This window comes from Lepus europaeus, chromosome 4 (assembly GCF_033115175.1).
Source record: "Lepus europaeus isolate LE1 chromosome 4, mLepTim1.pri, whole genome shotgun sequence".
Lineage (NCBI taxonomy): Eukaryota > Metazoa > Chordata > Mammalia > Lagomorpha > Leporidae > Lepus > Lepus europaeus.
In genome coordinates, this window is record NC_084830.1 from 48,189,597 (window position 1) to 48,217,351 (window position 27,755).

The following is a 27,755-nucleotide window of genomic DNA, read 5'->3' on the forward strand; positions in this document are numbered from 1 at the left end:
GCTTTTTTGTTCCTCCTATTTAAAAGGATACATCTGTCCTTTTCATTGTAAACACTGTTTATAGCACAAGCTGCAGGACAAGTTGCTAGATATATAATAAACTAGGAGTTTACAAAAATTATATGCAGAGTTGAGTCTTTTGCCAAAGAGGAAATAACAGAAAATATTATATGAACTTCAAACTGTTAGGACAAAAACACACCACAAACAGATAATAATTTTAGGGCACATCCAGTCATTTCAAAGCATAAGAGCACAGGCTTCAAAGTTGGACTGCTAGGGGCTAGTGTTGTAGCACAGTGGTTAAGGCACTGCTGGCAACACCAACAGCTCCTCTCAGAGTGCCAGTTGAGTTCTGGCTATACTGCATCCAACTGAGCTCTCTGCTAAAGTGCCTAGGAAGGCAGCGGAAAATGACCCAAGTACTTGGGCCCTGCCACCCACATGGGAGACCCAGAGTTCAGGGCTCCTGTCTTCAGCCTGGCTCAGCCTTGGCTATATGGGGAGTGAACTATCAAATGGATGAAAGGTTTCTTTCTCTTTGTCTCTCCCTCTGTGTCACTCTGGCTTTCAAACACATTAAAAAAAAGGGGGGGGGGGTGTTGTTGGTTTAGTAAATTACTGTCACAGTTCTGGTTCTTATTGTGTGACTCTTGGCGAATTCCTTAACCTCTTTGCACCTCAGTCACTTCATTTACAAAATGAAGATAATAAAATAGTAACTACTTCACTGAGCTTCTTTGACAATTGAATTAAGCATCTAAAGCTCTTACAACAAAGACACAGAAATCAATAAATGGTAGGGTTTTAAAATTGTTTTTGCCTTTTAAAATCTTCATTTTATTTGAAGGCAGAGAAACAGACAGAAGGAGAAAAATTTTCCACCTGCTGGTTCATGCCCCAAATGAATGCAAAAGCCAGAGCTGGACCAGGCTGCAGCCAGCAGCCCAGAACTCCATCTGAGTCTTCAACATGGGGGCAGGACCCAAGCACTTGAGTCATCATCTGCTGCCTACTATGATGTGCATTAACAGGAAGCTGGATACAAAGCAGAAGAGCCAGAATTTGAACCCAGGCACTTCAGTAATGGACTGCAGGAGTCTCAAATGGTGATTTAAATCAATTGCCTTTAACTTTAGAGAAACTGTGTGTGAAAAACCAACCTTCCATTTTCAAAAAATAGGGCCGGTGCTGTGGCTCACTAGGCTAATCCTCCGCCTTGCGGCGCCGGCACACCGGGTTCTAGTCCTGGTCGGGGCGCCGGATTCTGTCCCGGTTGCCCCTCTTCCAGGCCAGCTCTCTGCTGTGGCCAGGGAGTGCAGAGGAGGATGGCCCAAGAGCTTGGGCCCTGCACCTGCATGGGACACCAGGAGAAGCACCTGGCTCCTGTCATCGGATCAGCGTGGTGCGCCGGCCACAGCGCGCCGGCTGCAGCGGCCATTGGAGGGTGAACCAACGGCAAAGGAAGACCTTTCTCTCTGTCTCTCTCTCTCACTGTCCACTCTGCCTGTCAAAAATAAAATAAAGTAAAAAAAAAAAAGTATACATGTACATGTATACATGTACAAAACATGTGACCATGAACGTTGACTGTGAGCTTACTTCATCAATTCTTTTGAGGACATTATAACATTAAAGGACACTGATGCATTCAAGTTCAAATGTACTCTATCAATAGTACTAAAAAGTTGAATTTATTACTATATGGTAGAAACCAGAATGTAGTAACAATCCGTTAATAAGACCCTAGAAAGCTAACAGTTGATTCTGTTTGAATAATTTTTAGCACTTTCCTTTATAACTCAATTTTATTTTTACCACATTAAATGTATACAGTATGACTTAACTGCTATAAATAATCTTTAAACAAAAAAACACTAAGTGTTTTCCCTGAGATTTACATGTAACACAAATGATAATTTATGTGAATCTCAGTTTCTTTTTTTATATTCAAGAAGCAGAAACACAGAGCTCTGTTGGTTTACTCCCCAAAAGCCCACAATGGTGCAGCCCAGGCCATTTCTACCTGGAGCATCAGAATATAACCTCAGGGGTGGGCATTTGGTCTACTGGCATCCTGGGATGCTCAGATCCCACATCCCACATGGGAGTTCCCAAGTTCTGGTCCTTGCTGTGCTTCCAAATCCAGCTCTCTACTAATGTGTACCTTGCACAGCATCAGAAAGCTCAAGTACTTGGGTCTTTGTTATCCACATGAGAAAGCAGGTAGAGATCTGGGATCCTGGCTCTGCCCTGGCCTAACCCTGGGTGTTGTGGCCATCTGGGGAGTGAATGAGCAGATAGATCTTTCTCAGACTCTCTCTCATTCTCCTCCACTTTGTCTTTCAAATAAATTTTTTTAAAAATAATAAGAACACAGGCCGGCGCCGCGGCTCACTAGGCTAATCCTCCGCCTTGCGGCGCCAGCACACCGGGTTCTAGTCCTGGTCGGGGCACCGATCCTGTCCCGGTTGCCCCCCTTCCAGGCCAGCTCTCTGCTGTGGCCAGGGAGTGCAGTGGAGGATGGCCCAAGTGCTTGGGCCCTGCACCCCTTGAGAGACCAGGATAAGTACCTGGCTCCTGCCATCGGATCAGCGTGGTGCGCCGGCCACAGCGCGCCTACCGCGGCGGCCATTGGAGGGTGAACCAACGGCAAAAAGGAAGACCTTTCTCTCTGTCTCTCTCACTATCCACTCTGCCTGTCAAAAAAAAAATAAGAAGAAGAAGAAGAACACAGAGACAGACTGGAGTAGACACAAGAGAAAGAGAAAGCCAAAGGTGGCCAAGAGCCACAAGAAGCTAAGAGTAGGCCAAGATGGACTAAGCCCTTGAGCTAGAGAGAGACAGTGGCCATGAAAACACCCTGATTTCAGACTTGCAGCTTCCAGAACTGAGATTACAATTTTATTGTTTGAAATCACCCCATCCGTGGTACTTTGTTAAGGAAGGCCTAGGAAATTGAGAGTTTCCATCATTTTCCCCAATGTTCTCAAGTGAACTCTTCAACTCTGGAACCTGATTTCAGCTTCAGAAGAGAAATAACCTTTTTATAGATAGTAAAAACTCAAGTTCATGCTTTTTAGTTTTCTCAATTATTTGGCGACTCAATTTCTGAATTTTTTCTGAATTTCACTTTGTGATGCAGTCTTACCAGGAAGCCTCATTTCCAAATATCCTCGCACTCTACTAATAAGGTCGGAAGGAGGTCTCTCTCCTGATTGCCCTATTCCAGCTTCATGTGTATGAATATCCAAAAGCAACATCTCATTCAGCATGACCTGACGAAGTTTTGGTGAGAACTCTGTTACCAATTCCAAACACGCAGCAAATAGCTGCTTCGCGTGAGAGAAGTCCTACAAAAAAACAGAATACAACAGCCTGGGTCACCTTGCCTCTGGAGTCAAAACACAAATCTCAATGAGTACAGAGCAAAGGATGTAAGGATCCATTTAAATGGTTAGTATCGCCTATCTCAGCCTACAGCATTCTTTTATCATTTCTATTTTATTGATTTATTCCAATAAATATTTAATTATTTTGTAATAAAAAAACGAATAAATAAAACACATGTTGTATTACTGAACAAGTTTCATATATATTATAAAATAATAAAACAAGGGCCGGTGCTGTGGCATAGTGGGTAAAGCCGCTGCCTGCAGTGCCGGCATCCCATATGGGAGCTGGCTCGAGACCCAGCTGTTCTACTTCCGATCCAGCTCTCTGCTATGGCCTGGGAAAGCAGCAGAGGACGGCCCAAGTCCTTGGGCCCCTGCACCTGCATGGGAGAACTGGAAGATGCTCCTGGCTCCTAGCTTCGGATTGGCACAGCTCCATCCATTATGGCCATCTGGGGAGTGACCCAGTGGATGGAAGATCTCTCTGTCTCTGCCTCTCTGTAACTATGCCTCTCAAATAAATAAATAAATCTTTAAAAAAAAAAAAAAAAAAAACAAAGACTTCTCTATTAAGGTTTATAACTCTATGACTAGTATCCTTCACTTAAGTATGCAGAATTAGACTTCGGAGCCTTCAATATCTTTGCACACTACCTTATTGGCCTATATAACAGGTCAATAAATCAGCTATGATCCAAGTCTTTTTCTAGCCACCTGGCTCTGATTTTTCTAAAGACTAGTTTTCTCTTTACTTCATTCATTCATTTCAACAATGTGCCTTCTATCTATCACTGAAAAAAAAAAAAAAACTCTAAGCATAAGCACTGGGGTACAGGGGGTTAAGCTGTTGCTTAGGACACATGCATCCCATATGGACTGCCTAGTTTGAGTCCTGGTTAATCCACTTCCAACCCTGCTATCTGCTAATGCATATGGGAAAGGAGCAGCAACAGTAAAAGAAGATGGCCCAAGTACTTGGGCCTTTGCCACCCACATGGGAAACCAGGATGGAGTTCCTGGTTCCTGGCTTCAACCTGGCGAAGCTTTGGCTGTTGCAGGCATTTGGGGAGTGAACCATAAGAAGGAAGATCTCGCTGCCTCTCTGTAATTCTGCCTTTCAGATAAATATTTCTTTTAAAAAATTCAACCTTTTTGTTTTTAAAGATTTTATTTATTTATTTGAGAGGTAGAGGTACAGACAGAGAGAAAGGCTTTCCATCAGCTGTTCATTCTTCAAATGGCCCAAAGACGAGAGCTGTGCCGATCTGAAGCCAGGAGCTTCTTCCGGGTCTGCCACATGGGTGCAAGGGCCCAAGTATGTGGGCCATCTTCTACTGCTTTCCCAGGCCATAGCAGAGAGCTGGATCGGAAGAGCAGCAGCCTGCACTAGAACCAGAGTCCATATGGGTTGCCGGCACCTATGGGAAAATTAGAATCAAGCTCCTGGCTCCTGGCTTTGGCCTGGACCAGCCCTGCCAATTGCAGCCTTTTGGGGAGTGAACCAGCAGATGGAGGATTGATTGATCTCTCTCTCCCTCCCTCCCTCCCTCTCCCTTTTTCAAATAAATAATAAAAAAAAAAAAAAAAAAAAGAAATTCTAAAGAACTTTGTTTTAAATTTTGGTGCACAATCTTCATTAACTAAATCCTACAGAATACAAATACAGGGGCTGGCATCGGGGCTTAGCAGGTTAAAGCCACAGCTTGCAACTCTAGCATCCCATATGAGTGCTGCTTTGAGTCTGGCTGCTTCACTTTCGATCCAGCTTCCAGCTAACGTGCCTGGAAAGCAGCAGAGAACAGCTCAAGGGCTTGGACCCCTGCCACTGACATGGAGGTCTCAGAAAAAATCCCTGCCTTTGGTATGGCCCAGCCCTGGCCATTGTGGCCATTTACGGAGCAAACCAGCAGATGGAAGATCTCTGTCTCTCCCTCTTTGTAACTCTGCCTTTCAAATAAATAATAAATTATTTAAAAAATACAAATACAGGCCGGCGCCGTGGCTTAACAGGCTAATCCTCCGCCTTGCGGCGCCGGCACACCAGGTTCTAGTCCCGGTCGGGGCACCGGATTCTATCCCGGTTGCCCCTCTTCCAGGCCAGCTCTCTGCTATGGCCTGGGAAGGCAGTGGAGGATGGCCCAAGTCCTTGGGCCCTGCACCCGCATGAGAGACCAGGAGAAGCACCTGGCTCCTGGCTTCGGATCAGCGCGATGCACCGGCCACAGCTGCCACTGGAGGGTGAACCAACGGCAAAAAGGAAGACCTTTCTCTCTGTCTCTCTCACTATCCACTCTGCCTGTCCAAAAAAAAAAAAAAATACAAATACAGTCACACACTGCTAATGACAGGGACACATTCTAAGAAATGTGCCGTTAGGCTGTTGTGCAAACACATAGTTATAAATACACAAACTAAGCTACAAAGTCACTAAGCAATACAATTTTATGAGGCAACCATTATATGGTCACTGAAACATTATGCAGTGCATGAATGTAATGCTTTTTCATGTTATCTAGATTTTTGAACAGGCACAGAGCAGTATCTATGTATCAAAGACCATGATGGCATAATTATGAGAGGGTAAAGGAAAGATATCAACCAAAACATTTATCCAAATATCATTTTAGCCCTATATTAAGACCAGGAAAAAATAACTGGTAATGATTTCTGAGTTTTTGGTAAATTTCATATTTTTCTTTTAAGATTTTTATTTATTTATTTGAGAGGTAGAGTTACAGACAGTGAGAGGGAAAAACAGAGAGAAAGGTCTTCCATCCACTGGTTCACTCCCCAGATGGCCACAACTGCCAGAGCTGCGCCGATATGAAGCCAGGATCTTCTTCTTGGTCTCCCATGTGGGTGCAGGGGCCCAAGCACTTTGGCCATCTTCTACTGCTTTCCCAGGCCACAGCAGAGAGCTGGATTGGAAGAGGAGCACCTGGGACTAGAACTGGCGCCCATATGGGATGCTGGCACCTCAGGAGGAAGATTAACCTATTGCACCACGGTGCTGGCCGCTCATATTCTTTTATTTTCTTTAAGATTTATTTATGTGAGGCAGATTTACAGAAACAGAGAAAAAGAGAGAGAGAGAGAAACAGAGAGAGAGGTCTTCCGTCTTTTGGTTCACTCCCCAAATAGCTGCAATGTCCAGAGCTGAGATGATAAAAAGTCTGATCTGGGTCTCTCCAGTTGGTGTGGTTACCCAAGCACTTGGGCCTTCTTCAACTGCTTTCCCAGGCCATAAGCAGGGAACTGGATTGAAATGGAGCAGCTAGGACTTGAACCAGTGCCCATATGGAATGCTAGCACTGCAGGCAGAGACTATGCCACAGTGTGGTCCCTAAACAAATTCTTAAATATATATATATATATATATATATATATTTAAGAGTTATTTATTGATTGATTTGAAAGGCAGAGTTACAGAGAGAGGCAGAGGCAAAGGCAGAGACAGAGAGGTCTTCCATCTGATGGTTCACTCTTCAGATGGTTGCAACAGCCAGATGAAAAGTTCTATAGATAGCCATTAGGTTCATTTGGTCTACAGTGTCAATTAACTCTATTGTTTCTTTGCTATTTTCTGTCTGGTTTATCTGTCCACTGCTGAGAGTAGAGTACTAAAGTCCCCCATTACTATTTTTTTTTTTTAAGATTTATTTATTTGAAAGGCAGAGTTACAGAGAGGCAGAGGGAGAGAGAAGTCTTTCATCTGCTAGTTCACTGCGCAGATGGCCACAAAGGCCGGAGCTGGACCAAACCAAAGCCAAGAGCCAGGAGTTTCTTCAGGTCTCCCATGTGGCTGCAGGGGCCCAAGGGCTCGGGCCATCCTCTACTGTTTTCCCAGGCCATATCAGAGAGCTAGATTGGAAGAGGAGCAGCCGGGACTCAAACCAGCATCCAAATAGGTTGCCAGTACTGCAGGTGGCAGCTTTACCCACTATACCACAGAGGCAGCCACTAAGCATATTCTTAAAAGCATTTGAGGCCGGCGCTGTGGCTTAACAGCTTAATCCTCCACCTTGCAGTGCCGGCACACCAGGTTCTAGTCCCGGTCGGGGTGCTGGATTCTATCCCGGTTGCCCCTCTTCCAGGCCAGCTCTCTGCTATGGCCCGAGAAGGCAGTGGAGGATGGCCCAAGTCCTTGGGCCCTGCACCCGCATGAGAGACCAGGAGAAGCACCTGGCTCCTGGCTTCAGATCAGTGCGATGCGCCGGCCGCAGCGGCCATTGGAGGGTGAACCAACGGCAAAAAGGAAGACCTTTCTCTCTCTCTCTCACTATCCACTCTGCCTGTCAAAAAAAAAAAAAAAAAAAGCATTTGATGCACACTTTTACTCACCTTAACAGCACTGCAGTGCAAACCTTTAGCCATGAGAATATATACCAAATCTCTGGTTAAACTGTCTTTAATTCCTAGGATAACACCACTGTAGACAGAAGGTACTTCCCACTGGAAGAAATAAAAATATATAAATATTAGCACATAGAGAAATTTGAATCTAGGTACAATCTTTCAACAATCTTTAGTCACATAAAAAAATTATTCAGGGTACAAGGGTGCAGTTGGAATAGGAGGTTTAACTTCTGCTGTTCTCTAACACATAAATAATTACGGTTGTCAACAATTAATTTTATATTTCAAAATAGCTAGCAGAAATGATTTTAAAGGTTTCTAACAAAAAGAAATGACAGACTGGCGCTGTGGCATAGTTGATAAAGCCTGTAGTGTCAGCACCCCACATTGGCACTGGGGAAAGCAGCAGAAGACGGCCCAAGTCCTTGGGTCCATTCACCACATGGGAAACACAGAGGAGGCTCCTGGCTTCTGGCTTCAGATCCATCCATCTCTGGCCATTGTGGCCATTTGGGCAGTGAACCAGCAGATACAAGATCTCTCTCACTCGCTCTCTCTCTGCCTCTCTGTAACTCTGCTTTTCAAATCAATAAATAAATCTTCATCCTGAATTGATGAAAAAACATAACCCATCTATTTGCTGCCTACAAGAAACACATCTCACCAACAAAGATGCACGTAGACTAAAAATGAAAGGATGAAAAAAAGATATTCCAAGCTAATAGAAACCAAAAAAGAGTTGGTGTAGCCATGCTAATATCAGACAAAATAGTCTTAACGCAAAAACTGTTAAAAAAGGCAAAGAAGAACACTACGTAATGATTAAGGGATCAACTCAACAGGAAGATGTGACAACTATAAGCATATATGCACCTAATTAGAGGGCACCTGGCTACTTAAAAGAAATCTAAGGGATCTAAAGGGAGACATAAATTAAAATACAATAATGATGGAGGACTTCAATATCCCACTTCCAGCAATGGACAGATCAACCAGACAAAATCAACAAGGAAACAGCAGAGTTAATTAGCACTATAGACCAAATGGACCTAAAAGATATCTACATAACTTTTCATCCAACAGTGGCAGAATATACCTTCTTCTCACCTCACCTGTGCACAGAACCTTGTCTAGGATAGACCACTTGCTAGGCCATAAAACAAGTCTCAGCCAATTCAAAAAAATCAAAATCATACCACGAGTCTTCTCAGATCACAGTGCAATGAAGCTGAAAATCAGCAACTCAGGAATCTAGAACATATGCAAATACTTGGAGACTGAACAGCATGCTCCTGAATGAACCATGAGTCATAGAAGAAATCAAGGCTTTCTTGGGCCGGCACTGTGGTGCAGTGGATTAAAGCCCTGACCTGAAGTGCCAGCATCCCAAGTGGGCGCTGGTTCTAGTCCCAGCTGCTCCTCTTCCTATCCAGCTCTCTGCTATGGCCTAGGATAGCAGTAGAAGATGGCCCAAGTCCTTGGGCCCTTGCACCCACATGGGAGACCTGGAAAGAGCTCCTGGCTTCAGATCGGCGCAGCTTCAGCTGTTGCTGCAATTTGGGAAGTTTACCAGAGTATGGAAGACCTCTCTCTCTGTCTCTACCTCGCTAACTCTTTCAAGTAAATAAAATAAATCTTAAAATAAAAAGAAGAAGAAATCTGCCGGCGCCGTGGCTCAACAGGCTAATCCTCCGCCTTGCGGCGCCGGCACACCGGGTTCTAGTCCCGGTCAGGGCATTGATCCTGTCCCGGTTGCCCCACTTCCAGGCCAGCTCTCTGCTGTGGCCAGGGAGTGCAGTGGAGGATGGCCCAAGTCCTTGGGCCCTGCACCCCATGGGAGACCAGGATAAGCACCTGGCTCCTGCCATCGGAACAGCGCGGTGCGCCGGCCGCAGCGCGCTACTGCGGCGGCCACTGGAGGGTGAACCAGCGGCAAAAGGAAGACCTTTCTCTCTGTCTCTCTCTCACTGTCCACTCTGCCTGTCAAAAATAAAAAAAAAAAAAAAAGAAGAAGAAGAAATCTAAAGAGAAATAAAAAGATGTCTGTAAACAAATGAAATTGACAGCACAATGTATCAAAATTTATGGAAGTTAAAAGAAAAAGCAAAAAAGAAAAAAAAAACTTGTGGGATACAGCAGAAGCAGTGTTAAGAGGAAAGTTTACAGGAATTGGTGCCTACATCAAGAAATTGGAGGGGCCGGTGCTGCGGTGCAGCAGGTTAACGCCCTGGCTGAAGCACCGGCATCCCATATGGGTGCTGGTTTGAGACCTGGCTGTTCCATATCCAGCTCTCTGCTATGGCCTGGGGTAGCAGTGGTGGACGACCCAAGTCCTTGGGCCCCTACACCCACGTGGGAGACCCGGAGGAGGCTCCTGGCTCCTGGCTTCGGATTGGCACAGCTCCGGCCGTTGCAGCCAATTGGGGAGTGAACCATCGGATGGAAGACCTCTCTCTCTCTGCCTCTCCTCTGACTTTCAAATAAATAAATAAATTTTTGAAAAAAAAAAAATAAATTGGAAAAGCACCAAATAAGCAAGCTATCAGTGCATCTCAAGGATCTAGAAAAACAATAGCAAACCAAACCCAAAACTAGTAGGAGAAAAGAAATAATTAAAATTAAACAAAATTGAAGCAAAAAAAATCAGTGAAATGAAGAGCTTTGTTTAAAAAAAAAAAAAATGAACAAAATTGATATACCATTGGCCCAACTAACCAAAAAAAGGGGGGGCGGGGGGAAGACCCAAATCAATACAGTTAAAGAAAAAGGAAATGTTAACAACAGATACCACAGAAATAAAACAAATCATCAGAAATTACTACAAATTTGTATGCCAACAAATCGGGAACTTAGAAGAAATGGAGAGATTCCTGGACACATGCAATCTACCTAAATTGAGCCATGAAGACATAGAAAACCTAAACAGACCCATTAACAAGACAGAAATTGAATCAGTAATAAAGGCCCTAACAAAGAGAAGCCCAGGACCAGCTTGCTTCACTGCTGAATTCTACCAAACATTTAAAGAACTCCACTCCTTCTCAATTTATTCAAAACAAATGAAATGGAGGGAATCCTCCCAGACTTTTTTTATGAAGCCAGCATCACCTTAATTCCTAAACCTGAAAAACATACAACAGAGAAAGAGAACTACAGACCAATTTCCCTGATGAATACAGACACAAACTCCTCATCAAAATACTAGCCAACTGAATCCAGTAACACATCAGAAAGATCATCCACTCAGACCAAGTGGGATTTATCCCTGGTATGAAGAGAACATTCACAAATCAATGTGATACATCACATTAGCAAATTGAAGAACAAAAACCATATGATTACCTCAATAGATATAGATACATATGAACATATGGCTGTTTTTTTCATTACATCTTCTGCAGAGAAGTTAGTTAGAAGCACTGTCACATTAGTTTGATTTTTCCTGCATCTGTGAATTATTTCTCTTATATCTCTAAGCCTCATTTCATTTAAATGGTGTTTTAAAAACTATTTTCATTTGCATTTTGCATGCAGAAACACTTTTAAATAGATAATCTTAGAGACAGCTAAAGACATTTGCTAGAAGTTTTATTTATTTAAAATTTATTTATTTGAAAGGCAGAGTTATAGAAAAAGAGAGGAGGGCCGGCACTGTGGCATAGCAGGTAAAGCTGCCACCTGCAGTGCCAGCATCCCATATCAGCACCGGTTCGAGTCCCGGCTGCTCCACTTCTGATGCAGCTCTCTATTATGGCCTGCGAAAGCAGTAGAAGATGGCCCAAGTCCTTGAGCCCCTACAACCGCGTGGGAAACTCGGAACAAGTTCCTGGCTCCTGGCTTTGAATCAACGCAGCTCTGGCTGTTGCAGCCATCTGGGGAGTAAACCAGCGGATGGAAGACCTCTCTCTCTCTCTCTGCCTCTCTTTCTCTCTCTGTGTAACTCTGACTTTCAAATAAATAAATAAATCCTTAAGAAAAAAAGAAGTAAATTCAATCACTAGGGCCACAACCACTGCCTCCAAGGGTCTACCCTAGCAGGAAGCTAAAGTAAAGAGTACAGTCAGACACTGAACCCTGGCACTTCAATTTTTCACACAGTTGACTTAGCATCTAGGCAAAAGCCCACCCACTGCAGCTCCATTTTAAATGCACATAAATGCTTTGCCACCAAATAGAATACAAACTCATTTTTAGATGTTACTGATTTAATAGTATGTGTGTATGTATATATATATATATTTATATTTTCTATTTTTCTCTGTGAATGCATGTTGAAAATACAGTTACGGGCATGTGAAGTCCTCAAATTGTTAAATAATATGAGCCATTATTCTCAAAGTAAACACTCTTAAATTACATTAGGACATGAGTTAATTTTTTTCACCTGTTCTTGACAGTGGGTTTCTTACCTTATTGGACACAGTCCAGAACTGACGCTCTGAAGTCATACCATGCAATTCAATTAGAATCTGTCGAATCCTCCAGGGATCCACTGACAGTATAAGCTGATGCTCCAACTGACCAATGTTGACACTTGCTGAGGCTAAGAAAGGAAGAAGAAATTTCCATTTTAATAAGGATTCAATTCAAACACACATAAAGCAATAAACTTGAGAATGACAATATACTGAGAGAATTATGTATGTTTATATTATTTTATCAGTAAGTTATAAGCAGCTACCATCTTGAGAACTGATTCATGAAACATAATGCAAATCATGTATTAACTTTATCCTCATACAGAAAACCTAACAGAATCTGTATCTATCTGCTTTTAATAAATGAATGTATTTGAAAAATAAAAAGAGTGAAACTGTAAACACAAATCAAAGCCAGTCATTGGTTCATGGGAAGAACTACATGGTATTTATATGAAGAATTAACTTATATACACAGGCTCCCACTTTCAAACATTAATTAATTACTCTGTTAAAGTGTTAACAGAATAATAAACATTAAGAATGTATATATTTTTAGGAAAGGAAAAGCACACATTCCTTTCTCAGATAACCAAAATAATCTTTAAATAAGTCCCTGATTACAACTCAGCTATCAGACAGTCTTCAATAATGCATTTCCAGTATTTTCTGTGTTAGCCAATCTTCTTTCTTTTGCATTTTTCCTACATATTCAAACAGATTAAATCTTATGAGGGTCAAAGCTGAATTCTCTGACTCATTTATATTATTTATGTTGCTTATTAATGAAAAGCACTGCATTTTCTCTTTATATTTATGAATAAGGGCAAAAATGGAAATAAGACATCAAATGACAAGGCAAAAATGGCCACACTGCCACGGCCAAATATTTAGGCAGCAGATAGGCCAAAACGCATGACAGTCTGTACTGTTTTTGGTTCCAGCATCCCTTATCACTCCCTTCCCCTTATTTTTACCTCCAAGAACATATAGCTTGGTCTATTTCCCCAGCTAAAATCTTTTAGGTATCTGGTCTAAAATCTTATTGACCACAGGCTCGCTAGAATTAAGTATTTAACTGTATTCAGAAATCTGACTTTGGAAAAAAGGTACATTTCTATTAATCACTGACACAAGACAAATAAGAGGGAATCTTCAAATATACTTCAATGTTCATTTGAAGGAAGGGGCAAAATGTGCCAACATTTTAGCTGGCAGACTGGAGAGCTAACCTGGGATATCATAAAATGAAGTTACAGGTTTAATGCACAGATTTACTCTAGGGGATCGCTTCCTCATCTGATCAACAAGTAGCTTTCGTTCTTCATCTTTCAACAATGTAATGAAAAGCTCATGTGAAGAAATCATGAAAACATACTGCAGATCTTCCAACCCCAGACACACATTCCTAGATCAGTAAGAAATATTGTAAAACAAAAAAGTGTATAATTTAGTTTGGGAGAAACAATCACATCAAGCAGTATTCATTAACAACCACTTAAAAAGCCACCACTTCATAAATTGCACAACAGTATTTTGAAATAGATTTTAAAATTTACCTTTGACCCTTTATAAAATTGTGTTATCAACCCTAAAACATACAAAAAAGTACCTACATAACCCTAAAGTTTCAAATGGCTCCAGAAATTTGAACATAACCTTCATTGGTTCTCACATACAAGTTATTATCTGGTATAAGATATGCAGGACAAATACAAAAAGTAATGAGATACTCTTATCACAGGACTAATTTCAAAGTTTTAAGGAAAAAAGAGGAGGACTTACTTTAGAAATGCAGCCATGTTTCCTTTCAATGAATCTGAAGCTTTTTCTAAATTTATTGATCTTGAACATACCTAGGAATTTGAGTAATTTCAGTTGATTATGGATTTTTTTAATGTGGATTACAGTTTGAAAAGTTTAAATCTGAAAACTGAAGTTTCCAGTTTTAACCCCATGTATCAACTACAGATTTGGCTAAGTTTTTTTTTTATATTAATTTTTCATTTATTTATTTTTTTTGAAAGACAGAGGAGAAAAGACAAAGTGAAAGAGATCTTCTATCTACTGGTTCTTTTCCCAAACGGTCACAACAGCTGGGGCTGGGCCAGGCCAAAGCCAGTAGACCAGAACTCCTTTGGGGCCTCCCACATGGGAACAGGGGCCAATTATTTGGGCCATCTTCTGCTGTTTTCCCGGGCACATCAGCAGGCAGCTAGATCAGAAGTGGAGCAGCAGGGGCTTGAACCAGCACCCATATGGGATGTCAGCATCACAAGTGGAGGCTAAAACTGCTATACCACAATACCAGTTCCTTTAGTTAAGTAATTTAAGAGATGAAAGTAGGAAACAGTAATCCTTTGTGTGGGGGGAGGGTAGACATGTGACCTTTTAAAAAATATATTTATTTATTTATTGGAGAGGCAGAGTTACAAAGAGAGGAGAGACAATAAGAGGTCTTCCATCAGCTAGTTCACTCGCCAAATGGCTGCCATGGCTGGAGCTGGGCTGATCCGAAGCCAGAAGACAGAAATTTCTTCTGGGTCTCCTACATGAATGCAGGGGCCCAAGCAATTGGGTCATCTTCTACTGCTTTCCCAGGCCATTAGCAGAGAGCTGGATTAAAAGTAGAGCAGCTGGGACTTGACTCAGTGCCCATATGGGATGCCAGCACCACAGGCAGAGGCCTAACCCACTACACCACAGTGCCAACCACAGAAGGCAACCATTTTAATAACTGCAGGTATTCATATGTAGTAAATATATATATATGTATATTCAGCACACTATAAAGGTCTCTCAGAATTTATAAAGTATGGTGCAAAGATACATGGAGTGATAAATTTCCAGCAGGTTCTGCTGGAAACATTAGCTTTAAAGTGTTCAATGAAATCTAATGAATATAAAACCAACAGTTAAGAGGGTAACCAAGGTTTAAAAAGCAATCAATGAAAACAAATAACAGAAACAAGTTACAGGAATATGAATTAGCTAAAAATAGTATTTTTTTATTATTCTAAATATACTCATTAGATTAGTATGCATCCACATGTTTTTTTGTTTTTTTGTTTTTTTTTTTTTAAGATTTATTTATTTGACAGAGCTACAGAAAGTGAGAGAGAGAGACAGAGAGAAAGGTCTTCTTCTGTTGATTCACTCCCCGAACGGCCGCTATGGCTGGCGCTGCGCCGATCCAAAGCCAGGAGCTTCTTCCTGGTCTCCCATGCGGGTGCAGGGGCCCAAGCACCTGGGCCATCCTCCACTGCCCTCCTGGGCCACAGCAGAGAGCTGGACTGGAAGAGGAGCCACCAGGACTAGAACCTGGCGCCCATATGGGATGCCAGCGCTGCAGGCAGAGGATTAACCTAGTGTGCCGCAGCACTGGCCCCTCCACATGTATTTTTAAGAAATCAAAATAAAATACAGTGGGAAAGTCTCTAACCTCAAAAAATTGGCAACTGTTCTCTATTTTCACACTCAAAAATACAGAATTTCATAGCAGCATTGTTTATTAACTGATTAACCAGAAGTTCATCAACTGATTACTCAGCCATAAAAATGAAGTACTGATATACGCTACAACAGGAACCTCAAAAACATTATGCTAAGTGAAAGCCAGTCATAAAAGACCTGGAAGACAACAGGAGATGACTCAAACAGTTGGGTTCCCAGCTTCAGCTTTGGTCCCAGGCTCAGCCCCAGCCACTATGGGCATTTGGGAACTGAACTAGCAGATGGGAGCTTGTTCTCACAGCTGGTAAAGATGCTAACTGCGGCAATGGCATCCCATATGGGCAATGGTTCAAGTCCTGGCTGCTCCACTTCCAATCCAGCTCTCTGCTAATGCACCTGGGAAAGCAACAGAAGTTAGCCCAACTATGGGAGACTCTGATGAAGCTCCTGGCTCCAGCCTGGTCCAGCTCTGGCCATTGTGGCCATTTAGGGAGTGAACCAGCACATGGAAGATCTCTCACTCTCTAATTCTAACTTTTAAATAAATAAATCTCGGGGGCTGGCAACGTGGCTCACTTGGTTAATCCGCCTACGGCGCCGGCATCCTATATAGGCACCGGGTTCTAGTCCTGGTTGCTCCTCTTCCAGTCCAGCTCTCTGCTGTGGCCCAGGAAGACGTGGAGTGTGGCCCAAGTGCTTGGGCTCCTGCACCCGTGTGGGAGACCGGGAAGAAGCAACTGGCTCCTTGCTTCGGATCGGCATAGCTCCAGCCATTTGGGGGGTGAACCAACGGAAGGAAGACCTCTCTCTCTCTCCCTAACGCTATTTGTCAAAAAAAAAAAAAAACAAAACAAAAAAACTCTACCTGTCAAAAATAAATAAATAAATGGTTTTTTCCCCTAAGATTTTATTTATTTATTTGAGAGGTAGAGTTACAGAAAAGCAGAGGCAGAGAGAGAAGTCTTCTAACCACTAGTTCACTCCCTAAATGGCTGCAATGGCTGGAGCTGCGCCGATCTGAAGCCAGAAGCTTCCTCCTGGTCTCCCACATGGATGCAGGGGCTCAAGCACTTGGGCCATCTTCTACTGCTTTCCCAGGCCCATAAGCAGAGAGCTGGATTGAAGAGGAGCTACCAGGACACAAACCAGTGCCCATATGGGATGCTGGTTCCGCAGGCACAGGTTTAGCATACTATACCACAGCACTGGCCCCAAAATAAATACATCTTTAAAAAAAATCACGGGGGCTGGCGCCGTGGCTTAACAGGCTAATCCTCCACCTTGCGGCACCGGCACACCAGGTTCTAGTCCCGGTCGGGGTGCCAGATTCTATCCCAGTTGCCCCTCTTCCAGGCCAGCTCTCTGCTATGGCCCGGGAAGGCAGTGGAGTAAGGCCCAAGTCCTTGGGCCCTGCACCCGCATGGGAGACCAGGAGAAGCACCTGGCTCCTGGCTTCGGATCAGCATGATGTGTCGGCCGCAGCGGCCATTGGAGGGTGAACCAACGGCAAAAAGGAAGACCTTTCTCTCTGTCTCTCTCTCTATCCACTCTGCCTGTCAAAAATAAATAAATAAATAAATAAATAAATAACCGGGGCCGGCGCCATAGCTCACTTGGTTAATCCTCCACCTGCGGCACCAGCATCTCATATGGGTGCCAGGTTCTAGTCCTGGTTGCTCCTCTTCCAGTCCAGCTCTCTGCTGTGGAAGGGCAGTGGAAAATGGCCCAAGTGCTTGGGTCCTTGCACCCGCACGGGAGACCAGGAAGAGGCACCTGGCTCCTGGCTTCGGATCGGTGCAGCACCAGCCATGGCGGTCATTTGGGTGGTGAACCAACAGAAGGAAGACCTTTCTCTCTGTCTTTCTCTCTCACTAACTCTACCTGTCAAATAAATAAAAATCTTAAAAAAAAAAAAAAAAGATCACTGGCAGAGGTTGACATTTGCCCTAGCAGTTAAGACACTGCTTGAGACACCCACATTGGAGGTCCCAGATCTGCTCCCAGTTCCAGCTTCCTGCTAATGCACACCCTGGGAGACAGCAGATGATAGAGCACAAGTCATTGGGTACCTGCTACCTACATGGGAGACCCAGAAGGAGTTCCCAGTTCCTGTCTTCAGCCTGGCCCAGCTGTAGCAGTTGTGAGCATTTGGGGAGTAAATTAGTAGATGGGTGATTTCTCCCCCACCACCATCTAGTTTTCAAGTAGATGAAAATAAAGATTAAAGAGAGAGAGACTTTTAAACAATATAAGAAAATCAAAAGAAGTCAAACTCATAGAAGGTATTCATAATATTTAAAACTGGCAAAGGATAGGATATATAAAACTATCAAAAAAATTCCCCTAAAATTTTAAAAGATAATCTAAGAGAAAAAAAGAGGCATAATTGAGGTGTTTGGCTTGGCAGTTAAGATACCCACAAACCATATTGGAGTGCCTGGGTTTGACAACCAGCTCTAGCTCCTGACTCCAGCTTCCAGCTAATGCAGATCTTGTGAGATTGTAGTGAGAACTGGAGTTACTAATCTCTGGCCACCCATATGGGAATCCTGGAATTAGTTTCATGCTCCCGACTTTGGTCCCCCTATACCCAGCTATTGCAGGCATTTGGAGAACGAATCTGTGGATCACAGCTCTTTCCCTCTGTTTCTGTCTCTCAGTCTCTAAAAAATAAATAAAAACTTTTTTTTTTAAATGAGAAAGAACATTTAGGACAGGGACCTCAAAAGATGAAATCTCTATAAGCAAGAAACAAATGATAAGCTTATAACCTTTCATCATAAAGCTAGGAGCCAGGTGCTTCTCCTGGTCTCCCATGTGGGTGCAGGGCCCACTGAAATTAAAACCTCAGTGAAAAACCATTAAACAACCACCTCACAGTAAAGTTTGACTACATCAAGTTTTGGTAAGGATACTAACAAAATGCTCAAGCAAGCTGGTGGTACAAACCACTTTGATTATTAAGTAGTAGATATACTTTCCCTACATATATAACAGAGATAAATTTCTACAGCATGCACCTAGGTATATGTATAAGTATGTTCCAAGTAGCATAACATCCAAAAACTCAAGTAACAACAAAAAAAAAAGTACTAAAAATAGATGAATAGCATGGTCCATATGGTGTTTTAACACCTACAGCAACAAAAACAAACTATATACACAACAATTTGAAGACGTTCCAAAATGTTTAATGAAAGAAAAATACAAAGTATATGATTATTTGTTTTTTAATGCCTTATTTATTTACTTGAGAGGAGTGTTACAGAGAGGGGGAGAGACAGAAAGAGACATCTTCCATCTGCTGGTTCACTCCCCAAATTCCCGCAATGGCCGGAGCTGGGCCAGTCCAAAGCTAGGAGCTTCTTCCCAGTCTCCCACATGAGTGCAGGGGTCCAAGCACTTGGGCCATCTTCCACTGCTTTCCCAGGCCGTAGCAGAGAACTGGATTGGAAGTAAAGCAGCCAGAACTCAAACCAGCATTCATAAAGCATGCCGGCACCACAGGCAGATGGTTAACCTTCCACACCCAGTGCTGGCCCCTACATGATCAAATTACACAATGTTTAAAATAAGAAAATTAAAGAGTACTCTTTAAGGATATATAACAAGATGCTACAATTACAAAGAAAAGCAATAAGGGGCCAGTATTGTGGCACAGTAGGTTAAGCCACTGCCTACAGTGCTGGCATCCCATATGGGTGCCAGTTACAGTCCTGGCAGCTCCACTTCCAATCCAGCTCCCTGATAATGTGCCTGGGAAAGCAGCAGAGGATGGCCCAAGTCCTTGGGCACCTGCACCTGACATGGGAGACATGGAGAAAGCTTCTAGCTTTGGCCTGACGCAACCCCAGCCACTGAGGCCATTTAGGGAATGAACCAGCAGATGGAAGATCTATCTCTCCCTAACTGCCTTTCAAAGAAGTAAAAAAAATCAATCTTTAAAAAGAACAAACAAATGAAAAGCAACAAAATGACCATCACAAGACAAGGAAGTAGTAGTTATCTAAAGGAGAATCAGAAGGATTTGGTAAAGAATAAAAGAAAGGCATCTCAGTGGAAGCAATGAACTATTTCTGCAGCTAAGTAGTATTGTGTTTTAATACTCTTAAATGTCTTTTCATTACAACTTAAGAAAGAGGCAGAAAGATACAGCATAAACAGACTCTGTAGCTCATATGAGAAGTTAGAGGTTTTTAGTAGACAGATGATTGCACAGATGATTGAAGCTTTGGATGAGAATAAAAAATTATTTGAGGCAAGGACAAAATTCTATAAACAACAACACTAAAGGGACAGCAAAATAGAAGTCAATGAAAGACTAAGGAGATGGATTCCTTAGTCAAAAAGAATAACAAAAAACAAAGAAAGAAAACTAGAAAAGAACAGAGGACAAGGCAGAACAATGGGTCAATAGTCTTCACACAAGCTACAGAGAGGCAAGTCAGATGGGACAGAAGAGGCACTGAATTTGGCAACCAAGAGGGTCACTGGTAAGCTTAAAGCAAAACTACCAATCAAATGGGGTAAAAAATGTCTTACCTCAAGAAGAAAGTCTATTTTCTCCTTATTAGGCCTAAGAAACAGCTGGTTAAATTGAACACTAACTCCTCTACCTTCCAGTATGTCACGGACTGTATTGCAAGCACAGATTTTAAAACAGATTTCATCTAGAGCTTCATTTCTGTAGAATAAAAAAGTAAATCCACTAATGTTATTTTCATTATAAAAGAAAGGTATACATTATAAAACATCACTCATAAGAATTACTCATTTATTCCTGAGTGGTAAGATTTTAGAATGTTTAAGCATACTTGTAAATATCCTATAAAAAAGGAAAAAGCAGAACAAATTGAGTTATCAAGACAATCTACAGATTAGACAACAGAATTGAATTCTATGTATAATTTTTTTCCTCCAAGCACTTTTAGAACAGGATAGATGAGGAGTCAGCAATATGGGGCATTTAGCAGCATCAAGTCCTGACTGCTCCAATTCTGATCCAGCTTTTTTTTTTTAAGATTTACTTATTTGTAACACAGAGTTAAAGAGAGGCAGAGGCAGTGAGAGACAGAGAGGTCTTCCAACTACTGGTTCACTCCCCAACGGACACAAGAGCTAGAGCTGGACCAATCTGAAGCCAGGAGCCTGAGCTTCTTCCATGTCTCCCACATGGGTGCAGGGGCCCAAGAACTTGGGCCATCTTCTACTGCTTTCCCAGACCATAGCAGAGAGCTGGATCAGAAATGGAGCAGCTGGGACTCGAACCAGTGCCAATATGGGATGCCAACACTGCAGGTGGCAGCTTTACCTGCTACGCCAAGTGCCGGCCCCTGATCCAGCTTCTGGATAATGCAGAAGACAGCCCATGTGCCTGGGGCCCTGCCACCCACATGGGAGACCTGGATGGAGTCCCAGGCTCCTGACTTCAGCCATCTGAGGAGTGAACCAGCAGCTGGAAAATCTCTCACACTGTCTCTCCCTCTCTGTGTATATGTGTCACATTCTGCCTTTCAACTAAATAAATCTTTTAGTAAATAAACAGTAAAACAGACTAGATGAAGAAATCTCAGCTCTGCCCCTGCTCCGCTGGCTATGTTCATTCCCTCGTATTAAAATAACTCAAAGCAATGTCACAGGCTCAAAGGTAATCTGCAGGTGTTTTAGGTGTCACAATGCACATAATCTTTTATTCAAAAATCAAAAATTAATTTTCAGTTTTCTTACCCTTGTTGAGCTTTCTGAAAGAGTTCTCTTAGTATTGACTGCCGGAACTGGACAGGTAAACTGAAGAGTAAGTTATCTTCAATGAAAATCTGGACTACTTCCTAGAACATATACAAAAAATTACATCCATCTCAAAAATCTTGGTAAAGTTTCTTTACTTTAAAAGTCTTTTTGTAATGGAAAATACAAGTTGAAGAAAAACATAAAAACACCTCACTGGTAAGACTGTTTCTAAAATCCTAAAATTACATTAAAGGTAAAAATACTCCTCTTTTATTCAAAATTGAAAATCATGGACCAAAATGAGAGTCAAGGAAAAAAATTAGTCAATAATAGACAATTCAGCTATATTTTAAAGGTAGACTTACAAAGAGAGAGAAAAGGAAAGGAGAAAAAGATCTTCCATCCACTGGTTCCTTCCCCAAATAGCTACAAGAGCCAGGGCTGGGTCATGAAGAAGTCAGGAGCCAGGAGCTTCCTCCAGGTCTCCAACATGGTTAGCAGGAGCTCAAGGACTGGGGTCATCTTCTGTTGCTTTCCCAGGTGCATTAGCAGGGAACTGGATCAGAATTGGAGCAGCTGGGACTTGAACCAACAACCATATGGGATGCCAGCTTCACAGCAGCTTAAGTCTGTATGCCATAAATCCAGCCCCTTTCATTCCCTTTAAACTTGGTTCATAAGACAAGCTTTTAAAAATACAAGAATAATTAAAAATAATTCAAATTAAAAATGTGAAAAAACAATTCTAGAAAATATTAAGTGGTTTAAGATATATTTAATGAACTACAGAAAATATGCACATCATTACACAGACTTCTCAGCTCTTGCTCTTGGAGTGAAAGAGGACAGAAAGAAGAGGTGTTACGTGGGAGACCTGGAAGAAGCTCCTGGCTCCTGGCTTCAGATCAGCACAACTCTGGCCATTGTGGCCAATTGGGGAGTGAACTATCAGATGGAAGACCTGTCTCTCTCTCTCTCTCTCTCTCTCTGCCTCTTCTTCTCTCTGTGTGTAACTCTTTCAAATAAAATAACTAAATCTTAAAAAAAAAAAAAAGAGGTGATAGAGAAGATGAGGAGGAGAATTTCTGCAGTTAAAGCTAATCAGATGTTAACTCCAAAGAACTGACAAAAAGTGGTTTCAAAACTACAGAACCATCACATTTCACCTACATAGCAAAATACAAGCAATGTAGGGGTCCACAGAAGCAAGTCAGCTACTCTCCAAATGTAAGAAAACACATCTGCTATAGCTGTTCAGCTATTGCTTCATCAGCTAAAACCACCACCAAAAAATCCCTGCAATTCAAATAGAGAATCGTATTTAAGTAAAAGGCTGAATACGAGGCCAGCACTGTGGCACAGCGGGTAAAGCCACTGCTTACAGTGCCGGTATCCCATATGGGAACCAGTTCAAGACCCAGCTGCTCCACTTCCGATCCAGCTCTCTGCTATGGCCTGGGAAATCAGTAGAAGATGGCCCAAGTCCTTGGGTCCCTGCACCCACATAGGAAGAAGCACCTGGCTTCTGATCAGTGCAGCTACGGCCATTACGGCCATCTAAGGAGTGAACCAGAAGATGGAGGACCCCTGTCTTTCTCTGCCTCTGCCCTCTGCCTCTTTGTAACTCTGCCTTTCAAATAAATAAATCTTAAAAAAAAAAAAAAAAGAGGGGTGCCCATCGACCTAGCAGCCTTATAAAAAAAATAAATATTTCTAAAAAGGCTGAATATAATTTCTAAGATACTCCTGCAAACATAGCTATAGTAATAAATTTCACTATCCCTTCTTAGCAACCCAGTATGTATTTTTTTAAAAAAAATTATTTAAAAAAGTTACAAAGAGAGAGGGAAAAACAGAAAAGAGGTATCTTCCATCTGCTGGTTCACTCTCCAGATGGTCACAATGGCCAGGGGTAGGCCAAGCCAAAGCCAGGAGCTGAATTCATCTAATCTCTCACATAGTGGCAGAGACCCAACCACTTGGGCCATCTTCCACTGCATTAGCAGGGAGCTGGAACAGAAGTAGAGTAGTCAGGATGCAAATCGGTGACCATACAGGATGCTGGTGTCACAGGCAGCAGCTTTACCTGCTAGACCACAACACCAGCCCACACAATTACATTTTTTTTATTAAATATTTGTTTAGTTATTTGAAAGTCAGAGCTACAGAGACAGCGACAGCAACAGCGAGAGAAGTCTTCCATCCACTAGTTCACTCCCCAGATGGCCATAACAGCCAGTGGTGGGCCAGGCCAAAGCTTTCTTTCAGGTTTCCCATGTAGGTGGCAGAGGTTCAAATACTTGGGCCACCTTCCACGGCTTTTCCCAGGGCATGAGCAGGGAGCTGGATCGGAAATGGAGTAGCCTGGACTCAAACCAGCACCCATATGGAATGCCAGCATTGCAGACAGCAGCTTTACTGGCTAGGACACTACACAAGCAACAAGCATTTTTTTTTTTAAAGATTTATTTATGGGCCAGCACTGTGGCGCAGCGGGTTAAAGCCCTGGCCTGAAGCACTGGCATCCCATATAGACGCCGGTTCTAGTCCCAGCTGCTCCTCTTCAAATCCAGCTCTCTGCTATGGCCTGGGAAAGCAGTAGAAGATGGCCCAAGTTCTTGGGCTCCTTCACTCATGTGGGAGACCTGGAAGAAGCTCCTGGCTTCAGATCAGCTGAGCTCCAGCCGTTGTGGCCATCTTGGGAGTGAACCAGCGGATAGAAGACTTCCCTCTCTGTCTCTTCCCCTCTCTCTCTCTTTCAAATAAATAAATCTTAAAAAAAAAAAAAAATTATTTCAAAAGCACTTAAGAGGGGCTGGCACTGTGGCGTAGCGGGTAAAGCCACCACCTGCAGTGCTGGCATCCTATACAGGCGCCGGTTCTAGTCCAAGCTGCTCCATTTCTGATCCAGCTCTCTGCTGTGGCCTGGGAAAGCAGTAAAAGGTGGCCCAAGTCCTTGGGCCCCTGCACCTGCGTGGGAGACCGAGAAGCAGCTTCTGGCTCCTGCCTTTGATCAGCACAGCTCCAGCCTGAGGGAGTAAACCAGCAGATGGAAGACTTCTCTCTCTGCCTCTCCTCTCTGTAACTCTGACTTTCAAATAAATAAACTGAAGAAAGAAAGAAAGGAAAGCAAGCAGGCACTTAAGAGAGAGAGAGGAAACAGGAGAGACAGAGACAGATCTTCCACCCGCTGGTATACACCCTACATGGCTGCAACAGCTGGAGCTAGACCAGCAGGAAACTAGGAGCCAGGAGTTTCTCCCAGGTCTCCCAAGTAGGTAACAAGAGCCCATGTGGTGGCCAGCACCTCGGCTCAATAGCCTAAGCTAATCCTCCGCCTGCGGCACCGGCACACCAGGTTCTAGTCCCAGTCGGGGCGCCGGATTCTGTCCCGGTTGCCCCTCTTCCAGGCCAGCTCTCTGCTGTGGCCAGGGAGTGCAGTGGAGGATGGCCCAAGTGCTTGGGCCCTGCACCCCATCGGAGACCAGGAAAAGCACCTGGCTCCTGGCTTCAGATCAGCCCGGTGCGCTGGCCGCAGCACACCAGCTGCGGCGGCCATTGGAGGGTGAACCAACGGCAAAGGAAGACCTTTCTCTCTGTCTCTCTCACTGTCCACTCTGCCTGTCCAAAAAAAAAAAAAAAAAAAAAAAGCCCATGTGCTTTGCTGCACTGCAGCAGTGGCTTTACTCACTATGTCACAACACCAGTCCCCACAATTACATCTTATCATGTATCTTACCTGATAGCTGCCAGATCTCAAACAAATATGGACTTGACTATATGGAGTCAACTGTTGAGATGTACTATCAGAAGAAGGTACAAGAACATCACATGCTTGACAATAGCCAGCTAACCGCTTCTCATCTATGGTACAATGAAGAGACAATGAACCTATCTGTAAAGTAAGAGGTATATATCATTATCCATTAATGTAATATATACTATAGTCCAGCACCCTCACAGTGCATTTTAATAGCAATAAATTCCAAGCTGGAGAGCTGAAAAAATGAAAAAGTTAAAGGTCACAGAAGGAGTCAGCAAACTATTGCTTACAACTGAAATTGGGCCCCAGTCTGTTGTTATTCATCATCTGAACTAACAGCAATATCTGAGCAATGCAAATGTATTTGAAGAGTTGTAAAAGGAAAGAGAAAAATAAGAATAAGCAAAAGATGACACATTTTGCTCACAAAGCTTAAAATATTTACCATGTGGCCCTTTACAAAAAACATTTGCCAATCTCTAGTTCTGAGTTTTCAGGCCAACAAACAAAAGGTGGACATTAATATCACTCAAAGCAGGTATGACAAGTTAGACATTAACAATGAGTAAACAATATTAAAATCAAGCTTAAACATTTTAAAATATATATGTCAAGTATTTAAAGGTAATAAAAAAGAAAATAATCATAGTTCAGTCAACTGTAAAGAATAGAAACCCTTCTTCTAAAACAAAATTTTTCAGACACATTTTGAAAAAATAGTGAATTTTGAGTTATTATACATGAAATGCTATAACATAAATCTGATGAGTTCCTTAAAATAAAAAAAGGTATTTTTTTTAAAAGATTTATTTATTTGAAAGGCAGAGCAAGAGAGAAAGAGGGAAAGACAGAGAAAGATCTTCCATCCATCTACAGGTTCACTCCCCTAATAGCCCCAATGGCTGGAGTCCAAACACTCAGCCCCTGGTTGCCGCTGCTTCCCCAGGCATTATTAGCAGGGAGCTGGATCAGAAGTGGAGCAGCAGGGACTCAAATCACACTCTTTTGGAAGGCCAGCATTGCAATAGGCAGCTTAACCTGTTAAACCATGCAGTCCCCAAGATGGGAATTCGTAATGGGTCTAGAATAGATCTAAACTGGGGTCAGTAACATGGCATAAAAGATTAAGCTGCTACCTGCAGTGCTGCCATCTCACATGAGTGCTGGTTTGAGTTCTGGCTTCTCTACTTCTGATCCAGGTCCCTGCTAATGCACTTGGGAAAGCAGCAGAAAATGGTCTCCATGAGGGAGATCTGGAGGAGGTTCTTGGCTCCTGGCTTTGGGCCTGGCCCAGCCCTGGCCATTGTGGCCATTTGGAAAGTGAACCAGCAGATCGAAGATTGACCTCTCACTCTCTCTCACTCTTTCAAATAAATAAAAATAAATCTAAAAAAATAGATCTGAATTAAACCTGTTGGGCTTTTAAATCAATGTTTCTATTAAAGAAATGAGATTGAAACACAAAGTTTTCCAGGCGTGTAAAAACCTAAATACTTTGAAATTCAGTAGCCTGAATGGAAAAAAAATGCAAATGATAAATACATAAAAAGGTTTGTCCTTATTAGCAATTAAGGAAAAACAAATTTATAAAAGATATATTTTGCCCATTAGCAAAATAATACAAAAATTAAGACACTTACTACTGATTAGAATACTCAGAGAAATGTACCTAGAAGCCAATTTTCTATACAATATAGCTTTTAAAAAAATTAAGAACCATTAACAAAGTGATTAGAAAATTAGCCCATAAACACTTGAAATGGCAATAAATACCAAAATTTTCCATTCTGTGAAAATTTCAAAGACATAATATTTGTTTCATAGTTGCTATTAAGTGATATGTTTATTGCTCAATTTACATCTTTACAGATTCCTATACATAGGATGGTGAGACAAATGGGTTGAAATCATGTAAAATTTAAACAAAAATTTATGCTTGGAGGCATAAATATTACAAGTTTATAATAAATAAAGATGAAATAACCTAAGTGCTCAAATAGAACATAAATGAAGTATATCAGAGTATAGCCACTTAATCAAATGATACATTTAATATACTTATCCAAAAATTTAAGCAAAAAACATTATATATAATATGAGCTTAACTGCACAAAAATTTAAAGAAAAAAAAAACAGGAAGAAAATATACTAAAAGGGTAAACAGGATTATCTCCTGGTGGTTAATAGATTCTTTAAAACCAGCTTTTAGTATTTTTTTGAACTTCCATAGATGTTTTAAGGGCCAAAAATTATGTACTTCACATGGTTGTATTTACCTCGGCAATTAGTTCTTTTGTTCTAAAAAATTTTTCTCTGGCATTTTCATAGACAGCTGAGTTTGTGGAGCCTTGCTGGAAGTATGCTGCACCCAAATCGTAACACACCTGAAATGGTAATACAAACCAATTTGCCTAATCACTGTTGATGTACTTAAGAGCTGACAGAACTCAAGTTTACCTCAGGAAAACACATGGGAAAAAAAAGGACATAGAGAAAAAAAAAAACAATTCAGAGAGCAATGCTGCAATCAATGTTCTTTGTCAATAGTAACAGAAAATAACCATGACTGGCTTTAGGTAGCCTAAAGGAAGACGGTGAAAGCCAAAGAACTAGGTTAGGAAAACAAAAGGGGCAAGTGAG

General features: G+C 42.2%; 1 protein-coding gene across 1 annotated transcript in view; it reads right to left on the reverse strand.

Annotated features, from left to right (window-relative positions):
* Positions 1–27,755, reverse strand: part of INTS8 (integrator complex subunit 8) — a 73,716-nt gene that overhangs the window by 31,356 nt on the left and 14,605 nt on the right. The window contains exons 7-15 of the mRNA XM_062188224.1: positions 27,392–27,499; positions 25,092–25,247; positions 21,350–21,450; positions 20,165–20,306; positions 13,955–14,025; positions 13,402–13,577; positions 12,161–12,294; positions 7,737–7,847; positions 3,152–3,353 (exon numbers count right to left, since the gene is read on the reverse strand). Of these exons, the coding sequence (XP_062044208.1) occupies positions 3,152–3,353; positions 7,737–7,847; positions 12,161–12,294; positions 13,402–13,577; positions 13,955–14,025; positions 20,165–20,306; positions 21,350–21,450; positions 25,092–25,247; positions 27,392–27,499 (1,201 nt within the window). The remainder of the gene's footprint in view (positions 1–3,151; positions 3,354–7,736; positions 7,848–12,160; positions 12,295–13,401; positions 13,578–13,954; positions 14,026–20,164; positions 20,307–21,349; positions 21,451–25,091; positions 25,248–27,391; positions 27,500–27,755) is intronic.